The sequence below is a fragment of the Nymphalis io genome, chromosome 2 (assembly GCF_905147045.1).
Source record: "Nymphalis io chromosome 2, ilAglIoxx1.1, whole genome shotgun sequence".
In the NCBI taxonomy this organism is placed as follows: Eukaryota; Metazoa; Arthropoda; class Insecta; order Lepidoptera; family Nymphalidae; genus Nymphalis; species Nymphalis io.
Genome location: NC_065889.1, coordinates 6,962,939 through 6,983,376, shown reverse-complemented (window position 1 = coordinate 6,983,376; position 20,438 = coordinate 6,962,939). Strand labels below are relative to the sequence as shown.

General features: G+C 33.4%; 2 protein-coding genes across 8 annotated transcripts; one reads left to right on the top strand and one right to left on the bottom strand.

Annotated features, from left to right (window-relative positions):
• The first annotated feature begins 1,167 nt into the window (after window positions 1-1,167).
• Window positions 1,168-3,662, top strand: LOC126780031 (p53 and DNA damage-regulated protein 1). Its single transcript, XM_050504283.1, has 2 exons — window positions 1,168-1,959; window positions 2,372-3,662. Exon 1 carries the CDS (start codon window positions 1,210-1,212, stop codon window positions 1,603-1,605), a length of 396 nt encoding a protein of 131 aa, XP_050360240.1. The 5' UTR covers window positions 1,168-1,209; the 3' UTR covers window positions 1,606-1,959; window positions 2,372-3,662.
• LOC126779806 (serine/threonine-protein kinase mig-15) lies at window positions 2,808-18,460 on the bottom strand. Of its 7 annotated transcripts, none has more exons than XM_050503936.1 (22): window positions 18,182-18,460; window positions 17,935-18,000; window positions 17,114-17,321; window positions 16,311-16,487; window positions 14,573-14,804; window positions 14,263-14,391; window positions 13,551-13,781; window positions 13,211-13,287; window positions 12,505-12,589; window positions 12,200-12,323; window positions 11,615-11,635; window positions 11,437-11,533; window positions 11,017-11,146; window positions 10,523-10,655; window positions 9,071-10,009; window positions 6,859-6,981; window positions 5,118-5,505; window positions 4,814-5,034; window positions 4,552-4,742; window positions 4,249-4,375; window positions 3,923-4,057; window positions 2,808-3,819 (listed from the first exon to the last, which is right to left on the bottom strand). In XM_050503936.1, exons 1-22 carry the CDS (start codon window positions 18,245-18,247, stop codon window positions 3,571-3,573), a joined length of 4,149 nt encoding a protein of 1,382 aa, XP_050359893.1. In that variant the 5' UTR covers window positions 18,248-18,460; the 3' UTR covers window positions 2,808-3,570. The 7 variants fall into 7 exon arrangements, with proteins under 7 accessions (XP_050359893.1, XP_050359898.1, XP_050359895.1 ...); XM_050503941.1 differs by having other exon boundaries at window positions 5,118-5,322; XM_050503938.1 differs by having other exon boundaries at window positions 10,523-10,637.
• Window positions 18,461-20,438: the final 1,978 nt, after the last annotated feature.

Sequence of the window (20,438 nt, the reverse complement as noted above, 5' to 3'; positions counted from 1 at the left end):
TTTGTGATATGCCTCCTAAATAAACTTTATTTGTAATTAATAATATTATAATATCCTGGGACATTATTCACACACGGCCATCTGATCCCAAATTAAGCAGAGCTTGTGCTATGGAAACCAGACAACTGACTTTTCTTCTTATATAGATAATCACACCCAGACTTGAACCCATAACCTTCGGGGTGAAAAGCAAGTATTTACCAACCACGCCAACCGGCCAGTCCTAATAAATTAGTCATTTAATTCTAGATTACATTGATAACGTTGAGTCGAGCTTGCTCCTCCGTGGCTGTGTTTTTGTGAAATTAAGTGTGAATCTGTGAGAATTTTGTGTTTAATTTTAAGTTTAGTTAATAGATCAGTCAGTCGGGACAAGTAAAAAGAAAAATATGTATAGATTGTTCGTTTTTCTTTTCATGTTTAATTTGTGTTCTAGTTTGAAATTTGTGATTCATTATATCATTACATGCACATACTTGATTTGTGAACAAATTCATGTATTAATGTAAAATTAGTAATAATATATGTCACCTTAATGAATGTGATAAATTATAATTATGATCATGGTAAATATATAAATATGTAAAGTATTAATCATTGTTTTATTAGACTACTCTGTACAGATTATTTTCAGTATTTTATGAACTGTGTTTCTCGATTGTGATTGTGTTTAGATGTCTATTATTGCTGAGGAAAATTGGCCATCTTGTAACTATCGAGAAACGCAGTGCTTGTGCATAAAATGCAATAAAAAGTATCTATAAAATGCACTGTAGTTCGAAATTCCCGCCTTTACTTCTATCCCTAGTTTTAGTGAGAGGAATATAGATGGCGCAGGTCGTTAAAGAAAATTTTCCTCAAAAATTTTTTATTAAGTCGACAAAGTCATCATTTTTCTCTCTGAGTAAGTGTCCTATGCTTGTGATAGTAGTATAGGCGCTTGCTTAACATTCTTATTAGAGTACTTACATTAAATGAAAATATTAGCATAACACATTAATATTAAATAAAATAGACGATAATTTCATTCAAGGCGCTTAATAAATGCTATAGCTTGGTAAAATCGCTAAAAAGTGTAATCGCTAAATGTAAAACCGCTAAAAAACTAATCGGAAACGACATTGTCATATTGACACAACAGTATTCACTAGTCAGTCTGACAGTCAACTCAGTACTCACTACTCAGTACCTGTTGAAAAACGTTTTGAAATGGACGATCAAAGTAAGATTTTGAAGTACCTCGTTGCAGTCGAAAAATTAGCCGAGGAAATAATTAATGATAAGCGAGAAATCATAATGTTAGATAAAAGAAGAAATCAAAATCGAGAAGCCATAAGAGATCTTACAAAATCTTCGCAATTGAAATGTTGGGTGACTGTTGGGTCTGTCCTTGTGAAACATAATGTTGAAGGCACAATAACATTATTAGAATCTGATCAAAAACAGCTAGATATAGATATAAATAAACTTCGTAGTAACCTTAAAGTAAAAGTTAACAGATTAAGAGATTTAGAAATGCAACCCCCAGTGCCAGGTTTAATGTTAGTCCCAATTACTGATAAAGAAAGTGAAGGCTTATCAAGAGCTGGATTATTTTCACAATAAGTAGATTATTGAATTTAGTACCATCAAGATTGTAAATTGTTATAGAACTGTGCTTAATATTTCTTTTTATTGATTAATGCCAAACTAACTTAGTTTCAAATCGACACTATATGGAGATGAAGATTTACTTAATTACATTGCTCACTAAATGAGCAACAAGCTAACTTTAATTTTCCCTTTATAAATTTATTTCTTTGTCAAAGCTCGAATTAGTAGTGCATACATGAACACAATAAATATGATTAAAATAATAAATTGTAATTTACTAGATGCCATTACAGCATGTTTATTATGTTTCATTAATCATAATTGAAGACTTAGTGGATGAAGGTGACATGAAACAAAAAGATGATTGTAAGTATGATTTAGTATTTTGGCAGTCTTATGTTGTTGAAAATTTAATTGAAGAGATAGGATATGGAACTTTTATGAAAGTGCACCTAGTAAGTTGTATTAATATGTATTCATTTGTTATAGAAATGTAGCTTTTAAATAACCTCTTTTCAAATAAAAAAATATGTACATATCACCTTCAATCATATTTAGACTGGTGTAATTAAAGCGTTTTGTATGACATGTTTCACTTCCACTTATCTTCAATTGTTCTTTACACTATTAAAAAAATATTTCTATGGTTGCAAATAAACTGTCCATCATTGCAAATTAAATAGTTTATCAAAGAACATTTTAGTTACTATGTTATCAAACTTAAGATTATAATTCTAGTAATTTTGACAACTCTCATCACTGGTGTACACATTTTTAGGTGCAGTGGCATTGGGCAACCATTACATGGTCATCATATTACAAGGATCAGTTTTTTTAATTTAAAATCAATAAGTATCCACATTGATATTGTAACAGTTGTTTTACTTTATTTGGAACCCTACAGTGTAGTACTGTATTAATACAAAGGGTTTAATAAATAGGAATAGTTTTATTTATTTATAATATTTACCAGTAGAAAAAGTTTATTATGAAACTTGAGACTGATTGCAATTATATTGTAGCTATGGACTGTTAAAAGTAGTTTTGTTATATTGTATTATAGTTCCAGAAATAATACACATAATCTTGTAGGTAAAAATAGAGGTTGAGCAGATTATCAGACAAATAATGGAATATAGCAATAAATAAGAAAAAACATTATATTTTGTATTTTATTGGACTAAGGTATTTCAAATAAAAAGTCATCAAATATATAATTTTCAATATGCACAGTTACATCTTTATACATGTAAATAATATAGTACATAACAAATAAATAATAAATAGTACCAAATTTTTAGGATTTATCCATTAATAAAATTATTGCAGTTTGGTGTGATAATTACATACACAGTGACTTGACTAAGTGCCGATTACTTAAGAGAACCTTATTGAATGAAGAGTATATTACAGCATCTAAAGTTGAATAGTTTGTAAGTTTGTTATTAGTATAGTCATATCCATTTGTATGACCATGGTATTGATTTTTGTTAATGAACATAATTATGTATCCAATTATTATAATCATCACCCAACTAGCTTAACATTATAAACAATATAATATGGCATAATATGAATTGATAGTTCGATTTGAATTACATTTTCTTACAGAAATTAACATCTACAACATAAAACCTAAGCAATATTAACTTACTTATGAATAGTTGTCAATATCAAAACGTTAATCCTATAGGTTATTGCTTAATAATATATAATTCTTAGTAGCTTGTATTGAAATTACAGTATTCAGTACAAAATGCCACGATTGTTAAAAGATAAGATTCTCGAATACGAAATTGTAAATTGTAATGTTTTGTGGATTGTCTTTTGAGCACATTATAATCTGTTACTATCACAAGTCTTTGAATTCTGAATGGCCAAAGCACATGATTGATTTTTTAATAAAATACTGGCATGTCTAAAGGGCAGTGTCGCATCACAGATATGGGGCGTCTATTTGCCCTCTATGCCCTGTCACTACCAATTGGCCATTCCGGGCTTATTCAGCGTCATAAAATATATTTGACAAGATGAACCACCCTTTGCGGACGAGAAGAAAACTTTGTCATTGCGCTCACATAAAAATTTAAGCCGTTGGGCTTTTTTGTGCATAAACACGCCGTCAAGGTGTCCACTCTCTACAGAGCGAATTTCGATAGCTTTATTGCCCCAACCCATTATTTGGCCAGTACCAATGTAGGCTACTGATGTAGGCATTTCTCCCCACTAAAAGTTAAGAAAAATGTTTAATTGCATTACTTCTAAAATAATTAGTTAATACAAAACTATGTATATTTTTATATTATATTTAAATTACTAGGTTACATACCTGCAACACTATATTTTTGCTAACTCTACCATAAGTGTTGACGTAGACACCTTCATTGTCATAACATAACAGTAGCTGCACTCCATTAGAATTAGGCAATGGAACAATACAATGTGGAATTATCGCTCCTTGGGTCTGCAATGAAATTTATTTTTTATTTCACATTATATTAGGGAGAATGAAATCGTTCGAAAGATCATACTCAAGGGTTAAGAGATTTTTTTGGCTGTTGAATAAAATCTTGCGTGAGTTTCGGCCAAATAAAAAAATGATAATTACGACCACACCCTACTGACACTAGATTTATTAAATGTTATATAACTTACATGTTTCGGAATATAAATGTCATATACACTAGCGGTATCGAGATCAACAGCATGGAAGCCATCCGCTGAACCATAGATTACTTTCAGTCTTGTACCTTCCTCAATAGTTAAATCAACTAATAAAGGCCTGCAAATAATTTTTAATTTGTACAAACTAAATTAGCAACTTAAGACATATTCATCAAAGTAACTAGGTATTTTCTATAAAAAAAAATATTGATCCCATGTAACAGTTACTATTATATGCAGTTCTGGATATATACTAAGATTTAGAAAGTATAATTTATAGAATGTATATTATACCTATGTTGCAATTCTCCAAAACTTTTAAAGGCCATAAATTTGTGATATGGTTTAGGAGCCCACGCGTAAATCTCGATAGAATCTTTAAGAGCAATCACGAGGAACTTGATCCGCTCATACTTGACTATGCGGAAGTGTACTGCACCCTGTAATTCTCCCACGTTTATCCAACCATTTCTCCTTTCGACTTGCTAAAAAATAAAAATAATGAAAATATTTTAAATGTTACGAACGTTTTAATAAAAATTATTAAAGTACTGACATCACTTAAGCCATCAGTGCGCAAAATCTTTGATTTCAACCAGCTCAAATAATACACGCGTACGCGATTCTTCTTTCCAGATACAGTTATAAGAATATTTTGTCCTTCTAACACTTCCATTTGTTGGAAGCGGCGTCTTGAGATCAATTGATATACTTTTCCTTGACCAGAACGATCGAGCAACATTAAACCATTTTCTGTTCCAATTAGCAGATTGACTCCTGTAGTAGATACAAGCAATTTTAATAAAAAAATTCAACGAGATTTATGATACGACATAATGTGATTATACTTTGGAACTTACCCCAAAGCGCTGCGCATAGAATCTCTGAATTGAATCTCTTCTTGTATTTACGTATTTCTGGCGTATCGGATGACAGATCGTGGCCAGTAGGCGTAACGTTGACGTTGACGTGGCTCTCGCGACGGGAAGCGTTGCCCGATCCACCCGTACCGCCACTACCCGTCGATCCCGCGCCGAAGCCGAACGTGAGGAACGAACGCTGCTTCTGTTGCAAGGGGAGGAACTGTTGATGGGAGCCCACAGACGAGTTCGAGGGAGAATGCTGAAGAGGATGAGGAGAAGCGGCACCCGATACGAAAGATTTCGAAGGTGTAGACTGGACAGAGGATGGGAGCGGGTGGTGATGATGGTGAGGAGCAGGTGTGCCTCCTGCAATGGCTTGCCTATACTGGAAAAGAAAACACATTGAATTAACAATTAAATAAATAAAGTTAATAATGGATTTGTTTTCTTGAAATTTACATATATTTTTTTTAATTTTGTTTTTACATCCGTAATTTTTTTTCTAGTCTGGTTAGTCAGAAAAACCACCTCCCATTTATTAGTTATCATCTCAAAATGATCGGAAAGTTATTTGCAGCGTTGCTATTATCTACAAAACTCATTTGACAAATCAGAATATCGGGGTATATATGTGTAGCAGGCAATGAAATAAATTATTCAGATAAAATGTAATTAAGTAATAGGTTTACACTTAACATTATTTTGATGTTGTAACATTCATTATGATTTTATAGCATTCAGTATGATCGGAAAAGAATCTGAAAGGATGGAGGTTGTTTCTTAGAAAATTTTAACATCTTTTTCAAATAATTAAACATTTTTTATTTCAATAATACATGTGGATAACTGCTCTATTAAAAGCTTTATCTTTTTATTTATATTTTAATGTGCTCATACTTTAAGTAATATATTTTTTCTAGATAGGTCAGACTAATTCATCGACTAGGGCCCATCGTAAAACTGCTCTTGCGGTTATTAAGCTGGTTCAATATTTCATCCAACTACCTTCAAGGCTAAAGACATGATTTAGCAGATGAATACACATGGAAGCTTTCTATAGTATGCATACATAGAGAAGAAGTGAGATGTTTATTTTAACAACATTCTATGATATGCTGTATGAAGCATTCTTGTTGCTATACGGTTCGTACTTACGTAGTGATAACAGCAGTCTGCAAACCGGTCGCGGACCGTAGCTCCAGGGTGTTTGCATGATTGACAACCATTATCACATTAATACTATATACTAAAAGCTTGGCACCACAAGTTGCTAGGACAGGGACTCCTAACACTTATGTATTTTTGAAATTTATAATTAAATTAAAATATATATATTTAGTATAAACTTGACTAAAACTTATTTTTGAGGTTAGTTTTATGGTATAATAATATTTTTTTTAAATTAGCGATATTTCGTCAATGTTAATTCTTGTTAAGCAAGCACCTCTTAAGAAATAATGTTGGGAGCCCCGTATCATAAATATACATGAAAATCGCGAGATGTTACACACAAAAACTTTAACATAAAGCACAGATTTTACGAAATGGGTATCTGTTCCAAGTAGTGAATTGGCATAAATGTCCGCAATAAACTAATATTATATTTGCCTCTATATAAGGGTTTTAACTTTTAGGCAGTAATTTTATTATCATGAGGCTATTTTATGATGGTACGCTAGATATACATATATGTATGTAAGTGTACAAATAGCATGGTCGGACGGTTTGGAGATGTTACCTCTTCGCTAGTAGATTTGTCGAGGCGAGGTGGAGTCGTGGGCTGGCCCGCCTGGCTCAGCAGGTCGGGCAGTACGGAGCTGGTACGGGACCCATTGCCTTCGTTGTTGCCACTCGAGCGACCCTGGATGCATTTCAAATTCGCATCACGTAACTTATTAGTATTTCATGTTAGGATTTTAACGTGATTATTATATTTAAGTATATAATTTCGTAATAATTATTTATTACATTATATTTGTGTGCAATATTTTTATCAACATGTTTTTAAATAGGAAAGTTATTTAATATTATAAGCAGTAAATAGTTAGGCCAACAATAATTTCGAGTAAAATTTTATATTAACTTTCGAAATCTCCAACTATATAAAAATATCATTTTATAGTAAATAAAAATGTCTAACAATGATTTTAATAAAAGTTTATAATACTGCTTAGGGCATTACTTTGTAACTACTATGATGCAACAAGACTTATAGATGTCGGTAATGCCTATTACTTCAAATGCAGATTATTTTGTATTCTGAGATTCAGTTATGCTCTCTTATTACCTTCATATTGGGGTAATTTATTTTTTTGTCATGAGATTGTCTATAGAACTCTAACACAGTAACAGTACAGTAAGCCTGTTAATGTCTCACTGCTGGGCTAAGGCCTCCTCTCCCTTTTGAGGAGAAGGTTTGGAGCTTATTCCACCACGCTGCTCCAATGCAGGTTGGTAGAATACACATGTGGCAGAATTTCAATGAAATTAGACACATGCAGGTTTTCTTACAATGTTTTCTTTCACCGTTAAGCACGAGATGAATTATAATCACAAATTAAGCACATGAAAATTCAGTGGTGCTTGCCCGGGTTTGAACCCACGATCATCGGTAAAGATTCACGCGTTCTTACCACTAGGCCATCTCGGCTTAACAACTATAACACAAGTACCACTTCTGTATACATTTTACTGAATCATAACAAATCAAATGAAATAAAATGACGATGGCTGTAATTAGATACTCATAATTGATTATTTTAATAACACTATACAATTTTGCTACATGTTTAAATTTCTTGCACAGCGCTATTTGTTTAATATTGAATTGCTTACACTCAGTTGGAGATTTCTGTAAGTCTGATAGTGGATTAATTATATCTAAGTTTTGTTGGTTTACGTATTGACGTAAATGGAAGTAGGAAACGTTATACGTTGTTTCAAAAAAATAAAACAATTGTATAACACTATCAACTTCGCCATTAAATGTGTTAAAAATATAATTGGTGAAACCCAATGTTATACTTACGAGTGTTAATGACACCGCGACATTAGCTTTTAACGTACAATATTATATTATTCTATAAATTACTGATTTATTATAATTACAAGATTTATTAACAACATTTTTATTTCCAAATACAACTACGCTAGGCTAGTGTCACGGTGTCCGAGTATATGCTAGTTATTGTTTTAACGTTGCAACAGCATAGCGTGACAAACACAAACACGGCAGCGGTAAAAACATGCATTTAACAAAAAAAAAAAAAAAAAAACACATTCACAAAACAGACGTTGAATATTCTTGTCAGCTTCGGTGAGAAGTCGTTAGGCGGTCATTCCTGATATTGTTAAATTTGAACTGTGTATGGCACAATTTACTTAATTCATCGACTGAGGACGCTTTGCGTATCTTGGCAGGAAGTCGGTATTCGCGCACAGATGTAGATTATTTATTAGTTTGTGAGTACAAATACCAATGTTAGTTAGTTTAGTCTGAAGAAACTAGTACTACTATTTATCGACATACGAATAGTTATCTATTTAACCATTGAGTATTTTACTACAGTCAATGTACCTACATTTCATATTAAGCTGTACTACTATAACAGATACTTAAAATAATCTGTCACGCCAAAATGTAAGACGTGTGAGCAAATAAATGGTAAATACTATAATATTTTTGAACAAACCATTATAAACATTCATATATATATATTTAGTATAAATATTAATTTAAAACGCTTTCAGTTCAACCATTCCCACACAAGTCATTCGATCCACCACAGTCCACACCGATAGCTACACAATCACGTAGGAGACTTTATGATACAATACAGCATCGACAGGTTAGTTCAATACAACTATGTTAGATAATCATAGATTAGAACCCTCATACCAAACGTAAGTAAAAATATATTAATCAAACTATCCCGAGCAGTGTGAATTACCTGATCCTGTGCGATTACCGCTTCCTGCCCACTCGATATAATGTCTGTGTGCCGGTTTAATTGAGAATTCCTTCTGAATATAATATCAGACTCCGTCTTTTCTCGACGCGGTTTAACAACGCTGTTGGCGTTGGAGTCGCCGCTCTGCAGCGCGTCGGCGGTGAGATCGAGCGTGCCCTTCTCGAACGAGGCGCTGCTCGTGAAACAGATACTGGTGGCCGGCGAGTCGCTATTGACGCTGCTCTGGCGACTCGTACTATGTCTTTCATTCTCCTGTCTGATGAGAACCGCGACACTCTTTAGAGCGTCTATGGGGTTGTTTGCGTTAACTTTCTTCTCTGGGGATTTATTATCGCACATCTTTGAGTGGTTTCTTTGGGCCCTCTTCAAACTGTCGTTCATTTTAATAAAGTCTGTCAGAATCGGTTCCCCTGATGTCTGAGGTTTGTTGGATTGTTTACGCGAGTGGTTGAATATTCCGCTAGATCTTAGTTGTTTACTGGCTCCAATTTGAGCTTCATGTTTCGGATAATAAATAGCGGAGTGTCGTGTGCTGGACAGCGGGAATAAGTCAGAGTTCTCTCTTCTGAATCCTCTGAAGAACCTGTTTGGGGTGTTCAGTTCTGCGTCTTGCTCCTTCTTGTACTTAAGAATGTCAGATAACTTTTCCTGAGTAGTTTTATCGACCGGTTTTTGGAATAATTGTTTGTGCCGGGAGGGTGGTGTCGCAATAGCTTTGTATTTAACCCACGCATCCTCCATTTCAATACGAGACTGACGTTGGAGTTGCGCGCGTTTAAGTTCGGACTCCTTTGTCGGATCATTCTTTTCTTCTTTGGCGTCAGTATTTTTCGAAGGGAAAAATCTGGCAAAGTCCCAATCCTTGAGCAGAACGGCTTCATCGATGTCCGATTGCCTTTTATCGTTTTCATTCTCCCTCTGATGTTTTCCGAACATGTTCAGTATAAAAAGTGCACATGAATAAAGAGATCAAAGATATGTATTATACAATTCTAATGGTATTCGTAATCGCTCACCAATCTTACTTTGGCGTGAGATATAGTAAATATACGACCCCACCATCACTAAGGCTAACACTCACACGTTAGGTGAGAATATTCATGGTCAAATATTAAAAGAGACCAAGCCATATATATTATTCAAACTAAAACGATAAGATATTGCAAAAATTAACATAACACATTGATCATATACAAACCGTTACTGTTTGATCCTCGTGGTCCAAAACGAAAATGTTGCTTTGTCATACTGTACTCGTACATGTACATCACTCGACTTACGTATGTATTACAATAAGCAACTAGGACTGTAAACGATATATGTATGCAAGCATAAAAAAACATTTCCATTTTCGACCGACTTAATCTAGTATGCAAATTGTTAACACAAAACACCAGGATGTTCGAGCGAAGGAGGCGAGACGAGACTCACCCGCTTGACGAGCGTGCGGTCGGCGTGCGGGTCGTCGTCGTCGGGCGTGGGCGGCAGCGGGCGCGTGGGCGCGCAGCCGCCGCAGCCGTCCTCCGACACCGCGCTCAGGCCCGGCCTGTAGCAGAACTCGGGACTGACGAGCCAACCGAAACAAAGGGGAGCGAACCAAAGGGAGACAGATGGAGGGCGAAAATAAAATAATGCGCAACATAAAATAAAGGAAGGAAAATGTGTGATTAGTCGTTTGCTACGTGATCTACGATGAATATTAAATAATGTTTACGTCGGAGATAAATAAAAATTGACGTTCAAAGCGAAAAAATGACATCGATGAAAATTGTACTTCTACCGCTTCCTTGACTTCGAAGAAACTTTCGATACCTCCGTTCCATATCGGCGCGATGGCCTTTTAGTTCGTATAACACGACGAATGATAAGTTTTAGCCTATGAGTGATCGTAAGTGTAACCGAAAACACAGTGGCGAGGTGCTCACAGCGGCTTGGGCGGGTCGCTGGCCAGCAGCGTGCCGTCGTTGCGCACGCGGCCGCCGCTGTCCTCCGCCTCGCTGTCGCTGTCCGACTCCTCGAAGGGCGGCTCGGGCGCCGCGCGCTCCACGGCCGGCCCTGCCGCCACACAACGCATACATTTCGTGACATTTCATTCATTGCTTTTATTTTATATTTCATTTAATAATTGTTTAATGTTTTTGTTACATATTTTATTCAGATTTGATTATTACATATAATCAAACAAAATATCGAAAATATTATTAATAGCTTCTTACAATTGGATGTCAGAAGATGTGAAAAATATATGATCATATAAGTATACTTCTGCGTGCGCCTTCATTAGCAATATTAATGTTTTCACGCATAGTTATTGTTTTGATGTTTAAGTTTTATATAAAACTTACCTTGGCCGTTAGTGGGTGCCCGCGGAGGTCGATTTGGTGGTTCACTGCCCGAAACTACACCGAGCTCGTTTAGCTGCGCTGCTAACTTATCCAAATCCTGAAAATCCATCATAGAAAACTCATTATCGGTTTTATTTAAAATTTTATAATTTAATCAAAGCGGCAAATATAAACCTACCTCTGGCCTTCGAGGTGGAAGCTGCAGTCAATTTATCGGATGTGCAAAGAAAAACAGCGTGACATGAAAACAAAAACACAAGCTAATAAAATAAAAATTTCACAAATATGATAAAAAGGCGAAAGAACATGCATTATATTTGGTTTATGATTTTATTTCATGTTAAAATCCATATTTCCTTCATCTTCTGATTACACTGCTCAAATGATATTTTCTAATTAAATTATACAGAATAAAACTTTGGTAAAAATAAAAACATTAAAAAACTCAATAATATGCCGCAAAAGCAAAAATAAAATCTATATACCAACAAATTATACATACATTTTCAAGAAGATTTTTGTTTAATTTCTAAAAGCATTATGATTGACAATGGGATTTTTAGTAAGATTTTTTTTTTAATAAAAGAACAATGAATATATTAGTTGATAAGAATAATTTGGCAGGCAGCATTAACTTAAGACTTCTTCAATTGAAGATTTTATTTACTAACTAAAGTACTCAAAATCATTTTACATAAATACTGAAATAGACGAATAACAGATAAAAAAAATCGGATAAATGGGGTACTGAGAGAGTCCGTACCATGGGCTTGAAAATGTGATGCGAGCCGCGCTGCGGGGGCTGCGGGCCGCCCGCGGGCGGGGTGCCGTTGTTGGAGCCCGAGCTGTTGGACGAGCCCGACGACTTCGGCGTCGGCGGCAGGGGCCTGCGCGCAAGAGGTAATTCTACTGTTATCACTTGTGGACGGTAACTTCATTTGTAATAACTGGTTTGCCAATATAATGCCAATAAATATTTCGGAAAATTATAAAACATTCGGTTGATTATTTTCGAACCGCGTAACTAAAATAAATATATATAATAATGAACATTATTATCATAATTACCTATATCTATTTGGCTGTTGTGCTTGTGGGTCTGGCACAACAATCAGTCTTTGTGGAATGGATGGCCGTGCTGGCGGGCCAGGTTCTATTGTAGAGTAAGAAAACAAAAGTAAACGTATACTGTATTTTGTCGCATTAACATTAAGAATACAAAACACAATGAAGTCTACTCCAATCGAAGCAGAAAATGTAAATAAACAACTGTGACTTTGAACATGATCTCTTGATTTTAGCTAGTGAGAGTAAAATGGTGTTAATTCATTCGTTTCATTAATAAATGATCCAGTAACGAATGATGCTTTTTTTATTTTCACATATAATTTTAAAATATTTATTTTGAAATATATTAGATACATTTAATAAAAAAAAATCGAAAACAATGAGATAGAAGAAAATGTTTTCAGTTTTACTCTTGTAAGTAGTAAGACTTTCTGTATTGATATGTATAAAAGTCACCATCATTTTCGTTTTAAGATTAAAGATACATTATATACATTAGAATTATATACATTATATAGCGTAGCTATTGTTTGTGCATTTATCACAATCGCACGGAATATGCATATATATATATACAAGATTTATTTAACAATATTATTTGTCCTGCCATTGGAATCAGCTATTGTTAAAAAAAACACAAAATGATATAAGTGACTTCAGGGTTAATATGGCATAAATAGTCTTATATTGAGAGTTTGACATCTACCTGGTATCTCTTCACGTTCTTCACGTTTGCTGTTGCGTTTAGGCGGCGGTTGGGGTTGCTGCGCTTCTGCAGCAGCTCTAAAAAATACACAAAGTTAAGGATGTATGGTAAAATATTATAAGGAAATTTTACAATTATACAATGAGTTGTCACATAGATCGTATAGTTTCTGCTCGTATAGAGATATATTCATCTAACCTTAATATTTTCTCTGAAATTATCGTTTATTATGGAGTTCTCATTTCTTATCCACAGGTGAACCTAGTTCCTTTTTTTTTTAAATGTAAGTTAATTGAAAATGAATGATAACGCATATGATGCAGGTCTCGGCGACACCGACCGTCCCTCCTGAATCTGCTGGAAGTTCCTGCGCAGCGTGTCGCCGCCCTGGTGCGCGGCGGCGTTGTGCACGATGGACGAGGGCTCGCCCGCCACCGCGTTGTCCTCCTCCTCCCCCTCCGAGCCCGAGTACTTGTAGTCCTCCCGCACGGAATTGTCCTGCTTTCTCTTCTTGCATCTGTCTATGTGGTCTTTCAGTTGTATCCTTACCTGTCTCTCTGTCGGTTGATCTCTGTGAAAAATATTACCATTATCAAAAATCCTCCATCGATTTTGATACTTTGTCAAATTCGCGCCCGCTCTATTGCATATCGGCAACCATAAATGACTGAGATTTTCTTGGAAAGAGTCCAAGTTTCCTTACAATGTTCCTTTCATAGCCAATTTATGAGATAAAGGAAAAAAAATAAAGACAAATTTAATTTTTAAGCCTCATACTCAAGTCATGTGCTTGTCTGGATCATGTTATATTAGTTTCATTAAAAACATGTTCATACTTCCCATTTTATTATTTTCAGATAATTTTAACTTTCTAATATAAATAATTTAGCATAAAATGAAAGTTTTATTAAAAAAAACTTCACAATATATTATCTTTTTCAACAAATTAAAATGAATAATAAATATATGCAGATATAATATATATAAGTAAATATCACATTATTCAGAGCAATGTTTATTGTTTTTTTTTTCCTATTTGCTTTAATACTCACCTAATGAATGAATGCTTGAGAAGTTGCTCAGTGTAAGGACGCTGATGATAGTCTTTTACTAGTACAGTCTCAATAAAACTATGAAATTTTTTAGCCCACTTCTTTGACTTTAAGCGAGGTGGTGGGTTTCTAAAAAAAAAAAAATTATACTGTCACAATTCAATCTCACATAACATGTTATAAATATAAATATTATCAAGTTTCTGTATTTGCAAATATCTTATCAATTATATGAAAATATTAAATTTTACTAATTATATCAATCAAATATTATAAAATTAATGTAAAGCAATAAATTAAAAATAACCACCGTGGAATGAGGAAAAGAGCTCTCATAGGATGAAGATCGCATAGAGGTGGTTGACTCTCAGCCATCTCAAGTGCAGTGATACCGAGAGACCAGAGGTCAGAGCGATTATCGTACGTGGCCTCGGGGTTCTCGTCACATGCGATCACTTCCGGCGCCATCCAATACGGAGTACCGATGAATGTATTTCTCCTGCCAATCGTCCTATCGAGTTGTGCAGATACCCCAAAGTCAACTACAAAAAAACTTTTTTTTATTAAATTGGTTATTTATTAGACACAAAAATAAACTTAATACAAAAATATCCATGAATGCTAAAAATAAAAACTTTACAACTCCCAGTCAGTATCAATAAAATTGAGGTCCCATTTCAATTTCTTCTTGGAGCTATATGGAGAACTCATTGCAAAAAGAACTAAAATTCGTACATACCAAGAAGAAATATCTGAACATATATAAAGATAAATATACCTATATATATGTATATATATATAAACATGTTAAGAACCTTTTTTTTATAGAATAGAAAGGCGAACGAGCATATGGGCTACCTGATGGTAAGTGGTCACCAACGCCCATAGACATTGGCATTGTAAGAAATGTTAACCATCGCTTACATCACCAATGCACCACCAACCTTCGGAACTAAGATGTTATGTCCCTTGTGCCTGTAATTACACTGGCTCACTCACCCTTCAAACAGGAACACAACAATACCAAGTACTACTGTTTTGCGGTAGAATATCTGATGTGTGGGTGGTACCTACCCAGGCGAGTTTGCACAAAGCTCTCCACCTTTTTTGAATTTGCGTAAAAATAATATACCAATTTTCATAACAAATCAGAATTTTAAATTATTACAATACCTATATATTCCCTAGTAGAAGAGTTGTTTGATGGCTGATGGATTAAATGCAAAATAATTATTAATTCTAATGATACTTTTGTCATATTAAATGCCATAATAAATTTTAATGGCAAAATGTAAAAGAACAACATTTAACATTTTTGATGTAATTCTAAACTGTTAGCAGGCAACATATAACAATTAAATTGATGGTAGAAATCACCATTCAATTAGTTCAATATTACAATTCCACATAAAACTAAAATATGATATGTGTATAGTTAATATATTTTTAAATTACTATTCTATAATCAAGTAGTCACACAGTAACTGGTATATTATTGTGTGACTAAATGTTCTGAGCTCAATCCTATATATATTATGTTCATATATGATGTAAACAAATTAGCAGCAATACTCAGTTTGACGATAAAAGATAAAGTGATACACAAGAGAGCTTTGTATTATGTGAAGTTACACAAAATGTTTGTTACACTGTTAATTTTAATCACAGCCATATAAGAAATTAGCATGTGTTAACTATAATAAATTTTATAGCTAAAATTTTAATGAAATTCTATTTAAGTTTGTAGAAATCTTTAAAAGCTCTATTTGTCATTAATATTTTTATCGTTTTGCCTTTTAAGTTACTGTTTTTATTAAGTTCACTCCATGTTTCAATGTAAAAGTGGAAACTTAGTTGGCTATGTAAATCTTATTTTTTTATCAAATGTTTTGTATTATATTATGCTATATATTTTCCAATAAATGAAATAAAGTGTGTCCAAGTATTTGTTACTTGTTTTTATTTACTCATACTTTTGTTTTTTAACTTAGCAACATCAGTGTTTAGTAATTGTTCAATTCAACGTAAAAGGTATAAATTTTACTTACCAAGCTTGACTTCAGCATTGTCAGTGAGTAGTACATTCTGTCCCTTTATATCACGGTGTATCACCTTATTGGAGTGCAAATAGCTGAGACCTCTTAGGATTTCTCTACAAATATATGAAATCCATTCTTCTTTCAATGACTGCCCCTTGGTAGATTTGACTAAGTCTGTCACAGATCCTAAAATGACAAACCCTTTTTTATTAAAGTGAACGTAAATTAAAAAATAATTAAGTTTAAATTGGTCACATACACATTTTATGCAAAAATCTCAAGACCTAATGTCAGTAGATTTTGTTATAAGTGAAGAATTCTGAACTGATTTATATCTAAATGCGTAAATCTTACTTGGAAAATAACTAAATTCAACCCTTAAATGAAATCAATTATTTATATAGAATATATATTTTTTTAATTTAAACAAATAAGTCAAATATTGCTAATTGTTCAAGGAAAAATAGTAAAGTTTTTATTTAGTTATTATCAAACATTAAAAGAAAATATAAGTCATGATGTAACTAATTGTATCCAGTAGGCGTTAAAAAGATCTCTTATTAGTTTAGTTAGAGGTTGTTAACCACATCATATAATTAAAAGCAATAAAAACTGAACTGCCTCTGTATTACTCCAAGCTGTTTCAATGAGCATGATAATTATCATTGACTCAATTAGATGAGATTATGGTTACTAAATAAAACTACTTTACATAATTGCGTCCATTAAAATTAATTTATCAAAAATCCATTTTTTAATACCCTAAAATTGAAAATAGGTATTTTTTTATTTTTAGTTTATTTTCTACTTACCAGCACCACAATACTCCATAACCAGCCAAAGTTGATCATCCTTTCCAGGAGGACTCTTTTTAATAAATGCACCATAATAAGTTGCAATGTTGCGGTGATTAGAATACTTTTTGAGGACATTGATCTCAAGTTTTATCTCTTCCTCTTCATCCTGTGTGACATCCATAACTTTGATGGCAGCAAGCTGTCCAGTTTTTGTGTGTCGACCCTATAATATTTGTGCATAAAATGAAATACACTATAAAAATTACAATACCAGTTGAAAGAAACATAATGATAATACTAAATAAATATACTAAGTATGTATAATGAATTTTTAAAGTAGTAACATTTTAATTTTTATTTGTTATAAGAAATAAGTGAAAGGAAATTTTTCAACTCATTATCATAATCAGTATCTAAACTGATATCAGCAGTACTTGATTACACTATTGTTAAGTTAATACTTAATGATTTTAAAACTACTATGTAATTTGTAACTTTCAGTAATACCAGATTACAATAAAACTAATTCTAAATATTAACATAGATGATATTTTAATTTACTTAGTAGGTATATTTCAGTCAGTGTATAGTTATTTAAGGATATGTCAGTTTTATTGAAGGCTGGCAGATGAAAATTAATTCTGTTCATTGACACTAATAGCTCCTCTTAAATTGTAAAGTTCAAAGTATAAATGTAACATAATTTTCATCATTAAGGTTCAATTTATCGAGGATACTTATGTATTTAACTGATTTATATTTATAGGTCAGATAAATCTGGGAATTGTAGTCATTATATTAGTAAATAATCAATTTATTGAGATTAACATACATACCTTATATACTTGCCCATAGGTGCCATTGCCCACAACTTCTATAAGTTCAAATATACCAGCCGGGTCCTGAAATCAAACATTCACAAGGAATGTATAGATAAAAGCTAATTATAATCCTTATTGAACCCTAACTATGATTCACGCCCTGTGAGATCATTGCTCCCTGATATATATATTTTTAATGAAGACTAGCCTTTTTACAGACTTTTATAGAGATGGCCAAAAGTGTTAAAGTTCAAAAGTTTACCTTAAGCGCACTGAGGTCAATGTCGTCCAATGAACAATTTACAGACGGTGCCAGTTGATGCGCCATTTTGAGTATATTGTCACACACGAAGACAAAGCACGAGAACCTTACATCAATACAAAAAGTAAATAAGAACCCTTAAATTAGAACATTGGGATAAAAACTGCCCGGATTTTATTATTTCACGTATGAATGGTTTATAAAAGACATTGTTTACAATTAAAATTACAGTAAATTACAGATACACAATTTATATGCCGCACACACACCCGGCAGGGATGCCAGTAGATGAAATCACAATCTACTATTTTTATTACAATTCCTACTATAGATTATACAAAAAAATATTTTATGAAACGTAGACTATAGAAAACTTACGATATTTTCTGAAAAAATACTTTTTAATTTAAAATAAAATATGAAATAATATATTCTTACAAACCAGAAGTGAAAATGACTTTTTTTTAAAAAGAATACATAAATAAGTATTTGACTTTATAAAAAATACACAAATAACAAACAAAACAATCATTAATTACTTTAAATGCTAACAAAACCAACTAAAAATGGCAATTTAGGTAATTGTTTGTTCAAAGCACCCAAACTTTATTGGTGGTAGAGCTTTCATTAGATATTCTACCGCAAAACAGCAGTACTTGGTATTGTTGTGTTTCGGTTTGAAGGGTGAGTGAGCCAGTGTAATTACAGGCACAAGGGACATAACATCTTAGTTAGTAGTTGGTGGCGCATTGGTGATGTAAGCAATGGTTAACATTTCTTACAATGCCAATGTCTATGGGCGTTAGTAACCACTTACCATCAGGTGGCCCGTATGCTCGTCTGCCTTTCTATTCTATAAAAAAAAAAAACTTCGCGCCAAAAACAATATTCTGCTTCTATGACGGGCGATGACGCAATGTTCTTTTTTTAAATATATTCCGGCACAAGGAACTGATACATTCGGTCGAAGATTGTTAAGAATATATAATAAAAAAACAAACACTTTTTATACAACAGACAATATTTATAAGTTTTGTAATTATTAATTCGTTATTTTTTTAGTAATGCTGAAAAATAAATAAATAATTTATTTATATTAACATCACAATTATCAATTCCTAATAAATAATAATCTTGTAATATTACAAAATTAGGCAATATTTGGAACTGATGAAATGTATGATATATAATTGTTATAAGAGTCTTAGCTTATTATTTAGTATATTTCAATCCACCCGATGCTAAGCGGTAGTGAAGTCCAAACGCGACGACGGCCAGTACAGTCGGGAAGAATGTTCTGCATTAACCACCCCCGCCTTGCCGGTCCGCAAGATGCCTCTTCACGTATCGTTTGAAGGAACCCAGGTTGTAAGAGGAAAGGACGTGTGGTGGTAAAGGATTCAATTTTTTAGTGGTGCGACAAAGAAAAGAGTTGTCAAAATTTTCGTGCGCGATGGAATTGATGTCACAGTTAAGCGATGACATACAGAGCCAGCACGCATAGACTTGTGAAGGAAAGGGGAAGCAGGAAGGAGGGAGAATAATCTCTCAGAGCATTCGCCGTGATACATTCGACAGAAAGCGCTTAGCACTGCTATCTCTCGAATCAATTGCAAGGCTCTCAAGGGTGTTTGCGACGTTTACGTCGCCAACAATGTGAATCGCATGTCGTTGTAACCGATCCAAGGCCTCCAGTAGGTACTTAGCGGAGCCATCCCAAAGGTGCGACCAATATTCAACGCAAGATTGCACCTGCGTTTTGTATAATATGTGCAGTAGTTGTGGCGTGACTTTGATTAGAACCCCGAGTTTCCGTGAGGCTGTTTTGATAACAACCTCGATGTAATCCCTGGATTGAGGTTGCACCGAACGTCAATTCCCAGCATGGCAATTTTGCTTTGTATCATCAGCGTAGTGTCACAGAGGGAAGGTATATAAAATGTTTCATTTATTGATAAATAGTTAAAGTTACCTATTCTTTGTATACGCAATAATGAATTTATAAGTAACGAAGTTGTGGTCGAAACACAGTTTTAAAAAATGTTTATGTATATTTAAACATAACTTTCTACTACAACTATAAAGTTATATCATATCATCGATATCTACACAAAATTAAGTATAGTTTGTTTGAAAAATGTTATAGTAAATAATACCTTTAGGTATTTTATATGTATCATGATCTAGTCTAGGTGATCGATGATATGACATATTCCACTACATTAATTTATACCAATATATAACAATTATCATTGCA

Coding starts and splice junctions, on each gene's coding strand:
- LOC126780031 (XM_050504283.1), top strand. CDS start 1,210: ATGGACGATCAAAGTAAGATTTTGAAGTACCTCGTTGCAGTCGAAAAA.
- LOC126779806 (XM_050503936.1), bottom strand. CDS start 18,247: ATGGCGCATCAACTGGCACCGTCTGTAAATTGTTCATTGGACGACATT. Junction 14,392..14,572: donor GCTCTTTTCCTCATTCCACG/GTGGTTATTTTT, acceptor TTTTTTTTTTAG/AAACCCACCACCTCGCTTAA. Junction 11,636..12,199: donor ATCACATTTTCAAGCCCATG/GTACGGACTCTC, acceptor AATTGACTGCAG/CTTCCACCTCGAAGGCCAGA.